Below are 22,265 nucleotides of genomic sequence, written 5' to 3' on the forward strand. Positions count from 1 at the left end.
GTAATTCTAATAGTTTCATGTTTGATGCTAGATTTTTTGGCTCTTCAATTTTAATTACTTCTTATAGAAGATTGCATTAAAAATACTTTGTACTTCTACATAGCAATTGATCTGTTTAGAACTTTTAGAATAAGGATATTTACTTTAAATATTTTCTAAAGGCTGAGTAAAGTGCTAGCTGCAAATTACCATGATTCATTTGGCTGACTTTGTATAGCATGTGTAATGTTGCTTTCTTTTTTCTTAAAAAAAAATCCTGAGATCACCATGGTAGTTTTTAAAATTTGTTCAGGGGGAAATTGGCCTATATTCCACAGTGAGTAGGCAATACATAGTCCTTAGATATTTCTCTTTCCCATTGGATAAATGTTAGAACACTAAAGAAATTTTGTCAATCATGATTTGAAACATTTCACAGGTATAATCACTGTATATTGAAGCAATAATTACTGAAGTGTTTTTTTTTTAAAGTTTGAGTAACTTTTCACTCTTTTAATTTTATATTTGTTGAGTGATAGACTGACAATAGCAAATCAGATGTAAGTTACTTTACTAAAGTTCATTGCCATTTGTCTACTTAATGAAGAAAAGTTGGTAACACAATATATAATGCAAAATTTTCTTCAAACTTACCTTTTTCCAGAGCCATTTCTTCAAGTACTTTTCCTATAAATACATATTATTGATTAAAAGGTGGTAACTCCTTGCCATATTTTATTATTCAGAGTGGTGCTATATCCCATCAAGAAAGCAATAACCTTTCCCTCAAATGTCACTTGTATGTTTTACCAAATACCGTAAATTTCTACCACAGTACTACTATTAAGCACCATGTCTTTACTATTTATAATTTTTTTCATTTTCTAAGTGAAAATGCTTGCAGAATTTCAATTTTATTGGGATAGAAGGTTTAGAGCCCTTGGTTTTGATTGCAGTTCAGTCATAGATTACTTGATTCTCAGGGAAAAGGGGAGGGGACTATTTTATTAAGAATTGTTTATTCTGGGAAATTTTGTTTGATACACACTTCTTTCATCCCTGGCTCTTAATATATGGCCATTGCTGACTGCTGAGAGAAAGGACAATGAAATGATAGCAGTTTATTTTTGCTTCTTGGTGATTTTTGACTATAGACAGTATCCTGTAAATATGACTTCATTGTTTTGAAATGTTTATTGAAGATACTATATTTTTCTGTTCTGAACGATTTATGAAAAGAAACATCAAAAATCGTTCGAAGAAAGACAACTAGCCGTATTGAGACAGGTGGATTTCCCATGCAACTGAGTTCTCTTTAACACATTTTGAAAGGTTTTTACTGTATTAGGTAACAACATAAGCTATTAAAGGATTTTCTAGGCAAGATGCTCAGCTTCTTCTTTTTTCCATAAAAATAGTTTTTGTTTAAATTGAATTCATGTTTTTCTTTCACTAAATAGAGCGTTTACCAATGTGTTTAATATTGAAAGAGAAGGAGGGTATATGTTGTAGCGTGCATTCAAATTTTTTTCTGGTAGAATCTGGCCAGATGTGATAGTTATTTATGCATAGTGATGGAAAAGTCAGAAACTTGTTAAGTCTTAGGATCTCTAATGTGTGATCCTAAATATTTTATAATCTTTAGGTTTTTTGAGGTAGAGTCTCATTCTATGTAGACTAGGCTGACCTGAAACTCACTATGTAGTCTCAGGGTAGCCTTAAACCTAAGACGATACTCCTACCTCTGCTGAGTGCTTGGGTTAAAGGAATGTGCCATCGTGCCTAGCCTATTTTACAGTCTTACATCCTACAAACATTTATGTTCTTATCTTCCAAGTTATTTCCAAAAGGTACTGTTGTATTGCTTTCCTTCTATACTGACATTGAATGTTGTTCATGCCGTGGCCTCAAAGGCCATGAAAGTATGATAAGTTCTTGTTTGTTTGTTTATTTTTTGAGGTCAAGATCTCTTTCTCTAGCTGATCTAGAAGCTACTCTGATGCTCAGGCTAGCCTCAAACTCGTGGTGATCCCCCTACCTCAGCTTTTTGAGTGCTGGGATTATAAATGTGTGCCACCATACTCAGCTTACATGGTAGTGTTTTAAAGAATAAATTTCTCAAAATTATAGTACTTCTGGATTTCCCTTCTCATAGGCCCCTCTTTACCCATATTTAAAGAGATTTCTGAATTTCACTTACTTATGTTCTACTATGTTCTTAGGGTTATGTCAGTTTCTGTACTGTTTTTCAGTATTCAAGTAATTTTGTGATAGATAGATCATATCACCAGCTTAGAAGGTGATTTCACAACAGGGTTCACTGCATCATTCTGGAGCTGGGAAGAAAGAAAAACACCTACTATGTATCTCAGTTTGTCCTTTTTCTTTTTTTAACCCCACTGGATGTTTGGAAGTATAACTCAATAATTGGCCGTGATCCCTCCACTAACTGGGTTATCTTAATTAACCACTAAATTAAAAGTTTGTGAATTTAGACCCTCTGAGAAGGAAAATGTAGAAGCTGATTTAACTTAGAAATGATCAATGTGTAGTTATTATTATTTATAATCCAAAGTGTAAAATATTCTAAAGTCTAAAGTGTTCCTAGTGCTAACAACACTCAAAACAGTCCAGATTTTGTGTTAGGGGTGCTCAAGCAGTAAAGTATGCAAAATCTGAAGCAAGCATTTCAGCTAAAGGATTTCACCCTCTCATAGAACTGGAGAGCTATATATAGATCCTAACTTACTATATTCTTTTGTGCAGTAATAGTGACACTGCTATGACTTCAGGTTCTTTATCTGGAAAATTTTATTGCCTTGATTTCTGATTCTGGAGTTTCATTTTGAGCCCAGTTTTCAAATTTATATTTGAATCTTTTGTGATTCTGTATTATTTCCTTACAAAAGACATTTAGAACAAATAAATATAAAATGGTATATGTCATATTTAGTAATAGCCAAAACCCATTTTCTTTGTATTCCTAAGTTTTAAAAAATACAAGTGTGTGTATATGTACACATACATACAATGTGTTGCCAGGAACTCCAACTAAGAAATACTGTTACAAGTCACAACTCTTTAGAAGTGTAAGCACCAGAAAATCCAGAGCAAACCACCAGTACATCCACATGCACCACCAGGAAGCCTATGAAAGTCGCAAGGCATTGGGACTTAATTCACAAATTAACCTCTTCACAGGAAAAGACAGTGTTTCATCATGGTGCAGCTCATGAGATACACACACCACTATTGCTGAGATCACACTGAGTGACAGTTTGAGAATCCAAATTCAACTTCAGAACCTATAAACTTGTGTAAATTTGAAGATAGTACAAATAGCTGTTGGGTAGAACTTGCCTGCAGCAATCCTTCCCCCACCCCCTTAAGGCTATATAGAAAATCTGAAATCAAGTCTCAAAAACACCCCTACAAAGAGCCAAGGGGGTTGCAGTCAAATTCCATGGTGAGAATATGTTGTATCACATTCTAGTCCACAGCTTTGCCTTCTTGTGAGTCATCAGGATTGGGATCAGTTCTTTCTGGAAATATTAGCTTCTCACAGACTGCTTCCTTGAGTGGTAAATACCGTGATATTTCACTGGGTTCCATGAAGAGGAAAGGTGGAACTAAGCATTGGCACGAAGTTAGCAATTTTGCTTTCTCATGATGTATATGCTCATAGCATGTAGGTCTTGTCCGCCTCATGGTAAAACCTTGTATGGTTCATTCTGATGAAGACCCCATCAATTCTCAAGGAAAATCACAACAGTGGAAACAAGCTAGTAGGCATTACTGAATTTTCACACTCAAGCTTGAAACGCCATGATTATCAGTTCATCTTCAAACAGAATTTTTCAAAAAAAATTTAATATTTTATTTATTTGAGAGAGAGAGAGGTACAGAAATAGGCAGATAGAGAGAAAGAATGGGGCAGGGCCTCCAGCAGCTGCAAATGAATTCCAGATGTGTGCACTGCTTTGTGCATCTGGCTTATGTGGGTCCTGGAAAGTCAAACCTGGGTCCTGTGGCTTTGCAGGAAGGCACCTTAAGTGCTAAGCCATCTCTCCAGCCCAAGAATTCTTCAAAAAATTTAATTTGTTCTCTGGCTTTCAATTTTTTGTATCTATGACATGTTGTAGGTAAAACCTTCAACTTAAGAGATTTTCTTAAGTTAGGGTCCTTTATTGTTATAGGTCCAACTGTGTGGCTTAGAGTGTTCATCTTCTATCCTACTTGCCTGCCACTCTTCAGCACAAGCTAATTTAAGCATTCCTTAGCAGTTGTTTACACATCTTAGTAGATCTGTAGTATTGAACTCCATCCCAAAGCCAGAGCCATGCTGGATCCTTAAAACATCTTCAAACATCATCTCCCAGAGTGATGGCATATCCAACTCATCAGCAATTTCTCTAACCCACTGACTTAATGATGTGGGTCTGGAAGCTGTGAGTCATCATGGTGCTGCAGGGGCCACATGGAACAGGTGGCACCAGTCCCTCAGTCTCCCTAATGTCCAGCCCCACAGCTTTTTAGTGGTTACCATGCCCAGCATGCCCCACCCCTCTGTATAAATCTTAGTGGTTTATTAAAACTACATTTTGGAGGGGAAAAGATCTTTTCTAAAAGTCTTAATACTGAGAAACTTGGCAGACCTGGGGGTAGAACACTGCAAGATACAGTGATACGGAAGGACTTTACAAACAAATCCCCCAGTAGCCCAGGCAATCAGAAAAACACTAATAGACCTTGGGTAACTTCTCAGAATTAGACTGCACATAAACTATTTGCTATTTTCTCTTTGCCAAATGGTACACAGTTCCATGGTAGGTGGGAAGAGCAAATAAGATGACAAGTGTCCCTATGCTTAAAATAACAAACAAAATACACCATACATATAACTGCTGGAGATGGATAGGAAATGCATTCATGAAAATTTAGAAGGTTGTGAACACTCCAGAAGGGTAGTGTTTGTCTAGAGTAGATTCCCCAGAGATGGCTGCCACTGCCTGTGTGTGTAATCTAAATTACTGTAACTGCCATTGCTTTTAAGCTCTAGTAGAAATGGTCAAGGCAGTTTCTAGTTAACAGTTGTTGCTGTGTTGACTCTAGTCCTTATCTCTGGCTTTAAGCCCAATCTAATACAAGAGTAAAAATATGCTCACCCACAGGATTTAAGCTACAGCGAGTCTAGCAGTCTAGCTTCTATAAACCAGGTGCACAAGGTGTCACATGTGTCTGGAGTTTGCAGCAGCTGAAGGCCCTGGTGCGCCCATTCTCTCCATCTCTCAAATAAATAAAATAAATTTAAAAAATTTTTTAAGCTGGCCGTGGTGGTGCACACCTTTAATCCCAGCACTTGGGAGACCTCCATGAATTTGAGGCCACCCTAAGACTACAGTGAAGTTCAGGTCAGCCTGGGCTAGAGCTTTGGTAAGTTTTAAGTGTGCTGCTACTATTAATCCTCCAAAAATACAAAATGAAACTTGCCAGCTTGATCACTTATTTAGTGAGGGAGGGTCGTTTGAGGGGATTTTGTTTTGGAAAAGAGTTTAAAACTGACAGCCACATACCTGGCATATACGTGTAGTTCTGAATTCATGTCAGTAGATGGCAATAAGAGCACAAAGCTTCAGTTGCTTTTTGTTTTCTTTGAGGTATAAGCTTTCAGGATTTTCTCCTTTTCAAAAGTGTGCTGTAGATTACGTTAAATTGTCTGGGACACACCTATAATCAAATTTTTCTGTGATAAACCAGACATGTAACTGGAATAAAGTATGCCTTATATAGTTCTTATCACAAACCTGAACAAGTTTTTCAGAGATTATAAATATCAGATTTTATTTTTCTTTTGAGGCAGGGTCTCACTCTAGCTCAACTTGGAACTCGCTCTGTAGTCCCAGGCTGACCTCCAACTCATGATGATCCTCCTACCTCTGCCTCCCAAGTGCTGGGATTAAAGGTATGTATCAAATATCTGGCTCAAAAATTGGAATTACTGGGGCTGGAGAGATGGCTTAGTGGTCAAGGCATTTGCCTGCAAAGCCAAAGGACCTCGGTTCAAATCCCCAGGACCCACATAAGCCAGACGCACAAGGTGGCACATGCATCTGGAGTTCGTTTGCAGTGGCTGAAGGCCCTGGTATGCCCCTTCTCTCTCTTTCTCTTTCTCTCAAATAAATAAAGTTTAAATTATTGATAAGGAATTGGTTTATGTAAGAAAAATAATAGATCTGGGATTTTCCTTCAGTAATAGATTAGTGAGTTTTCTTTTATTGACAAGTTGGATAAAGATGAAAAGGTTTGCATAAGATCTTGTAGAATGGAAGGAAATGTAAGAAATGCTTATAATAAGAATAAATGTACAGGTGGCAATTTCAGACACACCATTGAATATGTTAAACCACTAAAAAGCTCTTCCAGACCTGCTTCAGTGTTTATCACGTAAGTACTCAACATAAATACAGCACCTGAAAAGCTGTAGTCTTCATTTTTTTATTCAACAAACTACTCTCTCAGACACTTAACTTACCTGCTTAGGAACACAATGGGACATAAAGGTCTCTCCTTTCCAGGACTTGGTCTATAGCTAGGGAGACTATAATTACAAGTTCCTTGTACATATTAGCATAGTAGATGTTAATAAATACTGTTTGCATGAACTGTTCATTATAAATGTCAAGTTCAAGAGCTTTGACAATGAAGGAATGGTTGGAAATACAATGACGCATGGAAAATGTGTGTGTGCATGTGCACATGCCTCAGAATGCTTGTTTTTTTTTTTTTTTTCTAATTGTATTTAACTGTGTGGGTCTTTCCTGACTTCCATTTCTGATATCCAGGGAGATCAACATACATGCAGGGCTTTCGGCAAACATTTCTTTGGTTTTGGTTCTACTTTGAACATTGATTAGTAGATCTGAGAGGGTTCCAGAGAGCTGCACAAACACTTTGGTTAAAACATCTACACAATCCAAAATTAGACCCCACATAACTCTGCAAGTGACACGCTACCTACCGTGCTAACACGACACCTCCCACATACTCTTTAAAGGAAAAAGAGCATGGGACAACACATGATAAAATATTTGCTTTTTTGGCTGGGCATGGTGCCACACACCTTTAATCCCAGCACTCGGGAGTCATAAGTAGGAGGATTGCTGTGAGTTCTAGGTCAGTCTTGGTTAGGTTGAGACCTTACTTTGCGGGGGTGGGGGGTTCTGATGGTTTGTTTTGTACTTGTGTATTGGGTGACAAATGCATTTTTATGGTTTTCAAAAGTTTCTAAAAAGTTAGTCTGGGCCTCCTATTTCATTTTCAGAGGCTGCTTATTATTTTTTTATTATTTTAGAGAGAATTAGCGCTCTGCCACTGCAATCGAATTCCAGACACTTGCACTACCTAATGGGCATGTGTGACCTTGTGCTGACCTTACCTTTGTAGGTCTAATTATTTACATTTTGCTCTAAAGGGTTATGAACTGTGGGGACACAGGCTTCTCATTTGCTGTAATAGTTAAAGTGGCATTTAGCAAAGCTAGTGTGCAGTATTTGAAACAGACCCATTTCTCTTGCTGTTAAAAAATTATTGAGCCCCTCCCCTGCTCCTTGAAAATGTTGTTCTCAGAATAAGAGCTATCACTAAATGAGTGTTTTCTCTCTATCGATCTGTGAGATACTGGTATTACACCTGGGTCACACAAGCAAAAGATGGTAGAGCTGTGTCTGTCTGAAAAGCCAACTGTAGTCTGGAACTACCACTTGACTGTCCAGTTCTATCAGAAATAGGAAATCTAGGCTACCCTAGTCACCCCCAAAATCTCTTGTTGATAGGATAAATGTTTAGTAAGCATATGCCAAGACAAAAATAATAGTTTGGGGAAATGGCTCAGTGGTTAAAGACCCTTCTTGCCAGAAGGTCAATTTCTTTTTTAATGTATGTATGGGTATGTGTATTTGAGACGGTGCACATGAATGTGGGGCCAGAGGACAACCTTGTTTTGTTTTTTTTTAATTGGCTGTGTGTATGTGTATTGTGGTGTGGTGTGATATGTGGTATGCATGTGTGTTTACAGATGTGTACACTTAGACAGAGGAGACTGTCAAATGACCTCTTTCTTCATCAGCCTGTCTCCTTTGAAATGGAATTTTTCATCCAACCCAGAGCTGTTGTTTGCTGTTTTCACCTTTTAAAAAACTTTCTGGTTATCCCTAGTGATTCTCAGGTCTCGGCTACCCTCCCTCCCCCCACCCACACCAGAACTAGGGCTACAGATGTGCCAAGCATTTTACATGGGTGCGGGGAAATTAGGAGGACTCAGTCCTCATAATTGTGCAGCAAGTGCTTTTAACTCCTGAGTCATCTCCCTAGCTCCACCTCCTACCCAGTTTTTCCCTAGTCTTATTGTCTTAGAGACTGGACTGTCTGGTGACTAGTGAGCCCCAGGTATTCTGTCTCTACCTTCCCTGCACTGGGATTAAAGCAGATGGCACCACATCTGGCATTTTACATGGGTTCTGGGGATCTAACTCAGAGCCTCATACTAGCAAGGCAAGCACTTCACTGGCTGAGGCATCTCCTCAATCCAATACCAATATCTTAAGCTTATTTTCTCGGGATATATTTTGTTGCTGCAACTGAATAATGGCTTAATTTTCCATTACTAAACTGCTTTAATTTACTTTGTTTACAGACTCATTTAATTTTTTTAAATTTTTTGAGGAAATTCTGCTGAAATATAATAGTCCATCTTATATTTTCAAATTTTTCTGCTTGTTGCTTTCCTGTGACTAGGAAATATGAGTGTTCAGTTCAGTCTGGTCAGTAGATTTTGTGTTCTTTTAGCATTGCTATAAACACAGTCCTATGTAATTCAATAACAATCTATACTCCACTGTCCTTCAAAAGGGTGATAACTATTTGGCCATGTGGCACAAAAAATAGCTGTGTGGATAATAAGAGAAAGGGGAAATGTGGCTGCATTTCTCTCCAACTTATGCACATTGAAGTAGGAATTTCATGTCATAAAATATTTAAATTTCTCCAGCTATTTATGAACCTAATAGCCATTCTTGGGTAAGGTGCCATCACAAACAGGCAGCAAGTGAAGGCTTGTCTTGCACCCTGGGTTTACACATCCTAGCTAAGCTTTCTTGCCTGCTCTCTACTGCACAGCAATTGAAAGAGACTCCAATTGAGCCAACCACTTCTACCCACCTAAAAACATCTGGTTAGTTCCAGTAGCACAAACAGGTTGGTGTTGACCTCATCCTTTAAAAGCAAACAAAAACCCCATACCTCTTTTATTTCCTTTTTTTTTTCCACCCTTTTCTCTCATCCTTTTGTAAGCAGGAAATCCCTCAAAATTGGCTGTCCTCATAATTTTAAGGTTCTAAGCCAACATTCCAGTAACTTCTGTCACCAGTGTCACACATGCTCTCCACATTGTGAGGTTCATCATAGTTTTTTCAAAGACATCTTAATCTAGCCCAGGTTGACCTGGGATTCTGTAGCTCAGGCTGGCCTCAAATTCATGATGATCCTCCTACCTCAGCTTCATCATAGTTCTTATCAGCATTTAGGATCATCAAACCTTTCTTTTAAGATGTTTAAATGTTTTCAAAGCTGGATACAGTGGGATATATATATATATATATATATATATATATATATATATATATATTTTTTTTTTTTTACATCTATTCAAGAAGCTAAGGCAGGAGGATCACTTGAGGCCAGTCTTGTCAACCTAAATAGACCACATTCTGAAGAAAAGAAGCAAAGGAGAGAGAGGGGCAGAGAGGTTGGATCTTAATATAGATGTTATCAGTAATCTTTGATGATACCCTCCTTAACACCTGGCCTTTTAAAGATGGCCTAGAGGGCTGGAGGGATGGCTTAGCAGTTGAGGCATTTACCTGCAAAGCCAAAGGACCCCGGTTTGATTCCCCAGGACCCATGTCAACCAAATGCACAAGGGAGCATACGCATCTGCAGTTCCTTTGCAGTGGCTTGGAGGCCCTGTGCGCCCATTGTCTCTCTGTCTCTGTCACTCTCTCTCCCTCTTTCTCCATAAATAAATAAAAATAAGATATTTTAAAGTTGGCCTAGAGATCCAATCCAGATGAGAACTACTGGGGGGTGGTGAAAGAGGTTTCAGGACACCAATTGTTTTGTTTTATTGTCTCAGACTTAGCTCCATCCCTCTGCCCTGCTTTGTGGTACTGGAACTGGATCCCATAAGCATTCCTCTTTTACTGACTGTCGTTCAAGCCTTGTCCACACAGGAAATTAAAGTGCATAGAGGAAGGGGCTGGTCTTGGATGTCAGGCCTTGTTTTTGTTTTCATGACAAGACGGCCAATGTGACCCCCAATAACCCAGTGAATTTTGCTGGCAGCTTCATGGTGGCAGAATCTGCCATCAGCTTGGCCTCAGCACATCATTGACTTCTCCCCACACGATGGGCACAGCCACAGCTGTTTGCCTTGGCACCCTACCTCCAACTTGAAATCTGCTATTGCTCCCTCACTTTAGCTAGCCAAGGTTGACTGGGAACTCATTCAGTCATCCAGGCTGAACTCACACTCATGGCTATCCTCCTACTTCAGCCTCCCAAGTGCCATTTGGTAGTGGCAGCTGCTGCTCCTTCCTCCTTTTCCTTCTCCATCCTCCTCGCTAAATTTTAACAGATTTGTTTTTCTAATTTTATTTATTTATGAGAGAGAGAGAGAGTATGGGTGTGCCAAGGCCTTTAGCCACTGAAAATGAACTCCAGACTCATGCTACCTTGTGCATGTGTCTTTATGTGGTACTGGGGAATCAAACCTGGTTCCTTAGGATTTGCAGACAAGTGCCTTAACTGCTAAGCCATCTCTCCAGCCCTGAAGGATTTTTTTTAAATTATGGACAACTTTCATAATTACACACAATAAACCATGACAATCTCCTCTCCTCCCACACTTTCCCCTTCACAACTCCACTCTCCATCATATCCCCTCCCTTCTGAGTCTCTTTATTTTTTTTATTATCAACTTCGATGATTGTAAACAATATCCCATAGTAATGCCCTCCCTCCCCCCCACCTTCCCCTTTGAAACTCCATTCTTCATCATACCCCTCCCCCTCTCAGTCAGTCTTTTATTTTGATGCATCATATTTTCCTCCTATTATGATAGACTTGTGTAGGTAGTGTCAGGCATTGTGAGGTCATGGATATCCAGGCCATTTTGTGTCTGGAGGAGCACGTTGTAAGGAGTCCTACCCTTCCTTTGCCTCTTTTTTTGGTACAAATATTTTTTATTGGCAAAAGACATTCCAATTACTTTCACATGTTTAAAAAACTCTTACCAGCCGGGAGTGGTGGCGCATGCCTTTAATCCCAGCACTCGGGAGGCGGAGGTAGGAGGATCGCTGTGAGTTCAAGGCCACCCTGAGACTCCATAGTGAATTCCAGGTCAGCCTGGGCTAGAGTGAGACCCTGCCTCAAAAAACCAAAAAAAAAAAAAAAAAAAACTCTTACCAAGTATCAAAGAATACACCACAGTTTCCACAGGAATGAGGACAAACAGCATGGATTCAGTGACACTGATTTATAACATTATGGTACTTTACCTACCTTGTACAGAGGAAAGGTAAGTGAACTGTGCATGGCATAATACAATTTTCTTACTTTATAAGAAGAAAGAACTGAGATCCTGCTTTTGGTGCATCTTAAATACAAAATGCAAATGTTTACTGATCCAGATGAGGGAAAACCACTTTTTTTTATTTTTATTAACATTTTCCATGATTATAGGGAAAACCATTTTTTTAACATTTTACTTCTCACAATAAAATCCGAAGGTCTGTTGAATCCACCCTTTCGATTCATGTCTATATTTCCTATTCTGCCACACATTTACGGCAATAGGCATTTACGGCAATAGGCATTTACAGAGACATCTACTTTGTTCCCTTTTGTGGAGTCAATAGAGGCAAATCCCATTAACTTCATCATTTCTATTTCTTCCTCTGTTTTACCCTCTAAGTCTTCCTCAGTGATCTGACGCTCTTTGCCCTTCACTTCCTTTGTTTCTTTCTTTTCCTCATCTCTTTTAGTCAAGAAGGAGAAGGAGACATGGATCTACGTCGTCTTGGAGATCTGGAGCGCCTCTGGTGGGGTGATCTAGAGCGGCTCCTTCTGTGCTCTCTCTCCCGAGACCTGAACCTTTCTCTGCACCTGCTTCTCTCTCCGGGAATGTGGACCTGGACCGCCTGTGTTCCCTGCAGGGGAGCGGCTGCGGCTGTGACTCATCGAAGCACTACTCCTCTGATCGTCCAGTAAAACCGCACAGTAACTTTGCTCTTACATTCTTTTTTATTAATTTTTTTGTTCATTTTTATTTATTTATTTGAGTGTGACAGAGAGAGAAAGAGACACAGAGAGAGAGAGAATGGGCACGCCAGGGCTTCCAGCCACTGCTAACGAACTCCAGACGCATGCGCCCCCTTGTGCATCTGGCTAACGTGGGTCCTGGGGAATCGAGCCTCGAACCGGGGTCCTTAGGCTTCACAGGCAAGCGCTTAGCCGCTAAGCCATCTCTCCAGCCCGCTCTTACATTCTTTATGCCACCTCTTCCACAATGGACCTTGGAAGGTGTGATAGAGATATTGCAGTACTGAGCACTCCTCTATCACTTCTTCCCAGCACCATGATGCCTTCTGAGTCACCCCAAGGTCACTGCCATCTGAAAAGAAAAGGTTCTCTATCAAAACTGAGAGAAGCATTAATATATGGTCATTAACATTAAGAGACGTGCTTACTGGGCAGTTTGATGAGCATAGTTCGTTTGCAATGGTTGGAGGCCCTGGTGCAACTTTTGTCTCTCACTATCTGCCTCTTCCTTTCTCTCCCCACCTTTCAAATAAATAAATTAATAAAATATTTTTAAAATAAAAGGTCCATGAGGGAAAGCCTTTTCCATTTCTTATAAACTAATATGTCTCATTAACATCTCTGTGTAGGTCTTTTGTTCTTTTATTTATTTTATTTATTTATTTGAGAGACAGAGGGTGGAGAGGCAGACACAGAAATAGTACAGGTACACCAAGGCCTCCTACCACTGCAAAGGAATTTTGTGCATCTGGCTTTATGTGGGCACTGGGGAATTGAACCCAGGCCATCAGGCTTTGAAAGCAAGTGCCCTTAATTGCTGAGCCATCTCTCCCACCCTCTGTGTAGGTCTTTTTTGTTTGTTTGTTTGTTTGTTTTGTTTTGTTTTCTGAGGTAGGGTCTCTTTCTAGCTCAGGCTGACCTGGAATTCACTATATAGTCTTAAGGTGGCCTCAAACTCATGGTGACCCTCCTACCTCTGCCTCCAGAGTGCTGGGATTAAAGACATGCGCCACCACGCCCAGCTGTAGGTCTTTTTCTTTGGTCTGTTTCTTTTGAATTCTTCCTCAAATCTTGTTGGAACCTCCAAATATGTCATGGGATTTGAGAGTGATGAAGCCCTTTGGGGCTCCAGGTGGACTCACAACTCTCCAAGCCAGTGGCTTTCAAGTTCGTGTCTTACAGTTAGCAAAGAATTGTCAAATGTATACACAAAGAAGGGTAAATTGTGAAAGATTTGTTTTAAGAAAGAAAACAAGTAAAGCAGAAAGCTCCCAAGCTGGGAGGGGTCCCAAGAGGGTAAAAACCTAAAACTATTTTTATTTATTTATTTGCAAGCTGACACAGAGAGAAGACAGACAGACAGAGAATAGGTACACTAGAGCCTCCAGCCACTGCAAATGAACTCCAGAAGTATGTACCATTTTGTGCAAGTAACCACAGTTGCTATGGGTTCTGAGTGCAATGGCCATGTGAATGTGATGTCTGGAAGACAGTAGTTCCATAGCACTCCTCCCCATCCTCTGACACTTTACATTCATTCTTACCCCTCTTCTGTGATGTTCCCTGAGCCTTGGAAGGGGTGACATAGATGTGTCATTTAGGGCTGAGTACTCAATAATCACTTATTCTCAGTACTTTGGATAGTTATAAGCTTCTGCAGTGACCATTGTTTAATTGTTTTTACTATCCAAACTGAAAAAAGCACTAACCTCTAGGCATAAACACAAATATTTTTAGGTCTATTTAATGTGCACAACATGTCCATTTAGCAACACAACCTATAACTTTTCCCAGCCACAGGATTTTGACCATGTTGCTAACAGACATGAATTGGGCCTTGTGGTAGTTTGAATGGATGGCCCCCAATATATTCAGGATTTTATTAAAGTTTAAGGTTTGCAGCCACCTGGCTGGAGGAGGTGTCATTGTGGGTGGATCCTAGGGTCTAGCCCTAAGGTGTGGGGTAGATTTAGAATTCCAGTCCAAAGATATGCAAAATGCCTGAGTTCTGCCTGGAATTCCTGAAGCTTGCTTGCTGGTGTGTGTGCTTGTGTGCTAGTGATGTGGTTTTTGAGTTTTGGCTTATGGCTTTTTCTTTCTCTGCTTGGTCCTGTGAAAGTGGGCTAGCTTCTTCTGCCATGATGAAACTTCCCCTGGATCTGTAAGCTTCAATAAGTGTCCCTTCCTTCATAACTAAGGCTGGTTTGGAAGTTCATCCCAGCTTCTGAAGCTGTCTATAGCAAGCCTCAAATTCAATCAGAAAGCAGTTGGTTACCATCATGACTTTCTGCTATTGCACTATTGGGCACATCTTGTCTAACAGATCAGCTGAGTAGCATGGAGGATCTACAACTGAGTAAGACTGTTGATGACCTTCTTCCCCCAACAGCAGGCTGTGTAGCACCTCCTGGCATTATGAAAGCTAGCCAGCGGAAGGAAGCTTCCAGCTCCATGTCAGCTTGATTTTTTTCAATTCAAGAGTGTGGTCTTCAGTAAGATCTTACTATCCACTTCTGGTGGGCAACCAAAAACAGCGGCAATAGTCTGTATTGTTCTGGAGGTACTGGTATGTTTTCTGTTTCCTGCCTAGTATAGCTTGCAGGGTCCCCAAACTGATAGATGCTATAAACTCACATGACATAGTTGCCTTAGAAAATGTTCTAAGGTTCTAAGGTAGATGAGACATCTGTGTTTGGATATGGGGGTGGGGGCAGGTGATCCACTCCTTATGTAGTGAGAAGCCAGCAGATTTTATAAAAGTACTTTTAAAAACCAAGAAAATAGCCAGGCATGGTGGCGCACGCCTTTAATCCCAGCACTCGGGAGGCAGAGGTAGGGGGATTGCCATGAGTTCAAGGCTCCATAGTAAATTCCAGGTCAGTCTGGGCTAGAATGAGACCCTACCTCTCAAAACCAAAAAAAAAAAAAAAAAAAAACACGAAAATGCATAAGAAGAATGTTTGGAAATATGGTGGTAATGTTCAGAAGAAAGAGCTAAATGATGTGAAAGTTATTGCCTTTGGAGAACGATAGGAGAAGCATATTGTTAAAATGTACTACTTAAATTTTTTATTTATTTACAATAGCCAAAAGGTAGAACTACTCAATGTCCATTAAAAAATGAATAAACAGAATATGGCATATCCACATAATAGAATATTATTCAGCCTTAAAAGGGAAAGAAATCCTGACACATACTACAACATAAGTAAACTTTCAGGACATAAGTAAGTGAAACAAACCACACATGAAAGCACAAATATTGTGGAGTTTCATTTGTGTGCATTTCCTGGAGTGGGAAAATTCACAAGACAAAATACATTAGTGGTTCCCAGAAGCTGGAGATGGAGAATGGGAAGTGAGTGTTTAATGGGGACACAGTTTCAGTTCAGTTTGTAACTCTAAAGATGAATGGTAGTGGATAGTTACACAGCAATGTGAATTTATTTAACTGAACTATATACCTAAAATACACCAGGTAGGGCATGGTAATACATGCTGTTAATCATAGCACTTGGGAGGTGGAGGGAGGAGCATCAGGAGTTGAATGTCATCTTTGACTACATAGGTTCAAGGCTACATGAAACCCTGCCTCAACAAAAGTCTTGGGACTTGGGAAGTGGCTCAGTAGATAAAGTGCTTGCTACCACAAGCATGAGTGCCTATGTCCAGAGCCACACAACCTACATAAAAGCTGTATGTTGTGGTGGGCAGCATTATCCCAGCATACCAATAGTGAGAAGGGAAGCAGAGTTAGAAGAATCACCCAGAAGCTCATGGGCCAGCTGGCTTGGCAAACAAAGCAATGAACAATAATGAGAGACCCTACCTCAACACATAAGGTGGAAGGAGAGGGCTGAGGCCCAAAGTTATTCTCTGACCTCCACATGTGTACATGTACATGAAAACACACATGATAAACACATGCATTTAAAAAGGTTAAAAAATGGCAAACTTTAGGCTATATGTATACATCAATAAGAAATAAATTTAGTAAAATTGGTGTGCTGCAGGGGTGGGATACCTTCCAGTGAACTGTTGGTTAGGGCAGCCCCTGAGACCCCCAAAACAAAATACAGATAATTGCTAAGGCCCTTAGTTGCCCACCAGAACTAGATAATAAAACTATTGCTGAGGACACCACATGCTCAGTTGCAGGACACTGAAAAATCAAGTGGGAACAGAGGTGGAAGCTTCATTCTTGCTATTTATCTGTTATAATGCTGGAAAGTGCTATGCACACTGCTAGGGAAGAAAGGTCATCAGTGCCTTACCCAACAGTGGATCCTACAAACTACTTAAATAACCATCTAGGCAAGATGTGCCCACTGGTGTCACAGTGGCATATTGTTAAGGTGGTAACCATTTGCTTTCTGGTTGGATTTGAGGTCTGTTTTATGGGATGAAATTCATGCCTGGTACTGAAAATCTGGTCAAAAGCCTATGGCCAGAGTGGTCATAGGCGCTAGGAAGAAAGCTAGTACTATTTGACTAAAATAATATGTTGTGGCCATCTAATTGCCATCTAAAGATTTATGTTTATATCCATAGACTAGAGCTGCTCTCACCTTTGGCCAGAGGAGCTTCTTTTAGCAGTTGGTGCTGACTGTTGAGAATAGCAAAATGGACTGGAGAGCTGGCTTAGTGGCTAAAAGGCTTGTCTACAAAGCCAAGGGACCCAGGTTCAATTCCCCAGGAACCACATAAGCCAGATGCACAAGGTAGCACATGTATTTGGAGTTCATTTATATTGGCTAGAGGCCCTGGCACACCCATTCTCTCTCTCTTGCCTTTTCTCTCTCTCAAATAAATAAATAAAAATAAAATATTTTGAAAAAGCTCATCAAACTACTGAGCATAAGTGACAGCCTAGTGTTCAACACAAAAGATATCTTTATCACACCTTCCAAGGCTCAGGAACCATTTCAAATATGTGGCAGAAAGAATATGAGCCAGAGGATGGGAAGGAGTGCTATAGAACACTGCCTCCAGGACATGAAGTGGCCATAATGTTCATGACCTCACATTAAATCTTGTTACTTGCACAAGATCTATGCAATATTGAGCCCATCAATATTCTGTCATGGTTTATGGAAGAGGAGAAAATTCCTTCAAACTGGAAGAAGGACACACAAAAAAAAATAGCTGGAGGTGATTATAATCTAAATATACTGTGTACTCGTATGAAGCATTGTCAAAAGGTTTTTCAAAAAAAGGTTCATTGATCATATGAATTTCTACTAGAACAATAATTCCTTCCTTTATACTGATATGTGACAAGATGTGATGCCCTAGCTAATTGTCATGATTTCTGCCATAATGAAACTTCCCCTTGAAACTGTAAGCTGAAATAAACTCTCTCCTTCCTTAAGGTGTTTCTGGTTGGATGTTTGTCCCAGCAACAAGAAGGTGAGTACAAAATATAACATCTCCCTTGCCACTCATCTACTCTCCTTAACTTGTCCCACTCCTTTGCTTCCTTTATTTTCATTTTGTTTTGTATTTTTGAGGCAGAGTCTCACTATACCCCAGGCTAACCTGAAATTCACTATGTAGTCTCATGGAGGACTTGAAATCATGGCAGTCCTCCTGCCTGTGCCTTCAAAGTGCTGGGATTCAAGGCATGAACCACCACACCTGGCCTTGCTTTGTTTATTTCAAGCATGATTTTCCACCAGAGAAAACACATGCAGAGCATCTTTTTGAATATGATATTCTGTGACTTCCTGAGTGAACATTCAGAGAGGAGTCAAGGTTCTACTGTGCATCTAGTCTGCCTAGTGCCAAGTAATCATAGAAAGGGCTTATGATCTAATGTAACCAGGTAAGCACACTGGGCAAGGGACACAAAAGAATCAGCTGTCTGAACTGCCCAGTAGAGTTTAAAGACAGCACCACAGAGCCACCCTGAACTTGTGGTGGAAGAAAGAGGCTGGGAAGAAGTCAGCTCTGGCTGCATTCTAATCAGCAAACAGGCCCAGACCCACCCTACATAGAAAGCTGACCAAGGGGACTATTACTGTGGTTTAGGCAGTCCTGGGCCTTTTGCCCTGAGGACTGATGAAAGCATTTCTTCCCTCTGCACTTGGTACTCATGATGCACAACCTGACCACGAATCAGTGTCCCTCTCTACACTGGCATAATGGCAACCAGCTGCCTGGCCCACTTCTCACATTCTGCTCTATGGGGACCCTGTTGCACAGGATGATACCTGGTACACAGGTACAAGACAAGAGCCCCTGCTGACAACACAGAATTCTCTAACTGATAAGTTGCAAGAGTAAAACTGCCCTTTTCTTAAACCTGAAGGGAAATGGGTTTTTTTGTTTGTTTGTTTTTCCTTTTATAATTTAAGACTATTCTCTGCTATCTCATAGGCCCAGCTGGGTGACTTGCACTTGCTCAAGAAAACAGTGTATTGACACAAGTTGGTGAATCTGTAGTTGATACTTTTGTGTGTCTGTCATGCATTTGTTATAACTGTTTCCCCCATTGTGAAGGAAGGAAAGACTTTTCTTTGGCCATATGTTATAATTCTTTGAGTGATGTTATTAGCACATGACACACAGAAACACTGAGTAGTAGTTTTATTTTATAAGTGAAATCTCTTGTAGTAAATTCAAAAAGCTCTCAATACCAAGGTGAATTTTTTTTTATTTGAAAGATTACAAAATTTAATTATGAGAATCAAGCAGTGGTTATTAGTCACAGCAAACTACTTTGATAACTCTGGCATGTACAGATGCTAGTCTTTAAAGAAAGGTGACAAATACCAATTCAACTTTGATAACACTGTTCAGGACCTATATAAACCCAATTCTAGACATAGTTCAACACACAAGGCAAAGAGGATGACTGTAATAATCACCAATGAATTTGATGCCAAAGGCAGAATTTTTTAAAAAATTAGTAACAATAAATTGTAGTTTCAAATGTCTAATACTACATAAAAAAGTAATCTATTTTTCTACCTGAGACCAAAATTAAGTTTCCTTTTTCCTATCTAAATCTACTCTGTAGCATTGAGGTAAATCTGAATTCACGTGATATACTCTTCCAAAACTTCTTTAATCCTGCTTTAGAAATTCTCATGTTATACTTAGGAATTATTTACAGTTTTTCTTCAGATAATTTTATTAGGTTAACAGACCTATAATGGGGCCATAAAACTACTAATAATGTGAAAATAAAAAGGTACTCATTGTACAAAGTTCCTGAATGTGCAATATGTAATAGGATCACAGAATCTATGTGTATATATATATGAATCACTGAGATTTAAGAAATTAAGTTTACTTTAAGAAAACCCATTCTATTCTCTTTGGAGCACAGGTTGTAAAATAACAATGTATCACAAAAAATATTATGTATAAAAGCTCAAAAAAACAAAACAAAACATTAGCCTTATGTGACAAAAACTGTAACTTAATGTAAAAAATAGCTGGGCGTGTTGATGCATGCCTTTAATTCCAGAACTCAGGAGGCCGAGGTAGAAGGATCGCCGTGAGTTAGAGGCCAGCCTGAGACTACATAGGGAATTCCAGGTCAACTTAGGCTAGAGTGAGACCTGACCTCAAAATAAAAATAAAATAAAATAACCCAACTAGATCATTATTGTGGCCATGTAACTTTGTGTTGGGGTGGGGGAGTGGAATTTTGCTGAGGTGATAACCATCTCACTCCTTATTCTTGTCCTTTACCAAACTAATCAGAAAGCCACTCCCAAAGCTGCCTTTCTTGTGGCTATCTTTGGCAATGCCTCCAAATCTCCAGAGCAAAAGAACCTACTGAAGTGAAGAGGATGAAGACACTGTGCAGATGTACAGTAGCAGTCGAAGAGCGCATAACGAGAAAGAAAATAGTCTAACGACAGCTGAGCAGTAGTCTACCCTCAAAAGACACAGAAAATAAAAAGGGTCGGAGCCTGTTACTCCTCTGGTGCTTCTTTCACACTGTCTTCCATTAGAAGACTGTGGGAACAAAATTTCAGACTCTGAAAAGTTGATGACAGGAAGAGAAGCTAGAAAACTGAAGAACTGGAAAACCAGTACAGCAGAAGCTTTAGCTGTCAATGAGTTTCTTTGCTCTTGTATTGGCAATGTCGATACGATCTTTGTTGGTGTCGGCCTTTTCTGTGATCCGCTGTATTTGTTGATTTTGAGCATCAATTTCATTGCCCATATCCAGAGCCATGTTCTTTAGATTTCCAAGGATACTGCCCACTTGAGTCAGGTTTTCTTCCATCTCATCTTCTTTAGCATCATTAGTTATGTGTTTAATGTATTCACCGCTAGCTGCTCCTGTGGAGGTCTGCTGAGGTTGACCATTGGTTACTCGGCCTGGTTGCTTCGAAACAACACTGTTAGGTGAATTGCCTCCACCATCTCCCCACGTTGCCTTATAGGCCTTTCCAGACTCAAAGTTCTTTGTTCGATTACAAGGGCATACGCAGAGTCCACAGCACTTGTTGAGTTCTGTCAAAGTCTTCTCGGCCTCTCTCATGTCTTTATTTATTTGGTCCATGCCTTCTTCTATGCGGTTTAATTGTTCCCCCTGCTCATCCAGTAGAGTGATGGTCTTGATTCCTGCATCCTGAGACTCAATGGCTAAACCCAGGATTCTCCTCGTACTTTCCAGAGACTCATCAGTAATTTGGTGAGCCCTCAGCTGAATTTCTTCTGGTGACAGATTATCCATGATGAATCAAAACTCTACCAGGCACAGAAGTGGAAATGTAGATGTTCGAGCGGCTTCTTCCAGTCACTGCTCTCCGGCGCGCCCGCAGCTCAGTGTGCGAGACCCCAAGGTGAATTTTATTAAAAGACATTCTATGAAGAATCAAAACTTCTGAGTTCAGAGACAGTTGTTTAAATTCTCATTCTTTCTGCTTCTTCTCTCTCCTGAGTCTTATGATATAGCCCAGAAGCTTCTTCCATCCTGTTGAATGAAATTTCTGAGATCATCATGTGGCCATGCTTTCAATTAAACATAACAAAGAACTGTAGCCACAGATAGCTACTGTATCATGAAAGGCTGATGGAAACACATTCTGGTGAAATGCAGGAATTCAGGGACATGAGGCAAAAAGGTTATTAAAGAGCTCAGTGAAATATAGTAGAAAAGAGGGCTTTTTGTTGTTTGTTTGTTTTATTATTTGTTTTTTGGTTTTTCAAGATAGGGTCTCACTGTAGCCAGGCTGACCTGGAACTCACTATGTATTATCAGGGTGGCCTTGAAGTCATGGTAGTCCTTCTACCTCTGCTTCCCAAGTGCTAGGATTAAAGGCATGAGCTACCACACGGTTTAGAAAGGAGTTTAAACAACAGTTTTCTTACAGAAGTCTCATTCTTATCAGTAAAATGTTCTGCTTTAGATTAACTTTTATAGTCATTTGTTAAAGAAGTAAATTATATATGCATATACATATATGTACATGTTCATATATAGTATCACAAAGAAAATATTTTAAAGATATTTTATTTTTATTTATGAGAGAGAGAGGGAGGGAGAGAGAGAGAATGGGTGCTCCAGGACCTCTAGCCACTGCAAATGAACTCCAGATGCATGCATCACCTTGTGCATCTGGCTTATGTGGGTCCTGGAGAATTGAACCTGGGTCCTTAGACTTCACAGGCAAGCACCTTAACTGCTAAGCCATTTGGAGAGCCTAAGAAAAATATTTTAACATAAGAAATATATCTGAAAGTTTGCTCTTTACCACCTCACCAAACTCCCATATGGTCCTTATCAATATATTCATATTATTTGTATACAAATACAGTTTTATTTTCTACCTTGTCCCTAATATAGCATTTTTTATATAGTTCTTCTGAGGACTATTAATAAAGTATTCTATAGTTTACTGCAACTCCCTACTTTTTAAGCACTGGGAAGAAACCACCATTTCTAA

The 22,265-nt window shown here is 39.7% G+C and overlaps 1 protein-coding gene and 2 pseudogenes across 1 annotated transcript; all 3 read right to left on the bottom strand.

Moving 5' to 3' along the window:
* Window positions 1-3,468: 3,468 nt before the first annotated feature.
* Window positions 3,469-4,384, bottom strand: LOC101611804 (annotated as a pseudogene).
* Window positions 4,385-11,877: 7,493 nt separating this feature from the next.
* On the bottom strand, window positions 11,878-12,273 carry LOC123459429 (annotated as a pseudogene).
* A 7,476-nt stretch (window positions 12,274-19,749) lies between these two features.
* On the bottom strand, window positions 19,750-21,132 carry LOC101601054 (synaptosomal-associated protein 23). The gene has a single exon (XM_004665893.2). The coding sequence runs from the start codon at window positions 21,050-21,052 to the stop codon at window positions 20,417-20,419; it is 636 nt and encodes a 211-aa protein (XP_004665950.1). The 5' UTR covers window positions 21,053-21,132; the 3' UTR covers window positions 19,750-20,416.
* Window positions 21,133-22,265: the final 1,133 nt, after the last annotated feature.

Source organism: Jaculus jaculus, chromosome 3 (genome assembly GCF_020740685.1).
Source record: "Jaculus jaculus isolate mJacJac1 chromosome 3, mJacJac1.mat.Y.cur, whole genome shotgun sequence".
NCBI classification, from domain to species: Eukaryota; Metazoa; Chordata; class Mammalia; order Rodentia; family Dipodidae; genus Jaculus; species Jaculus jaculus.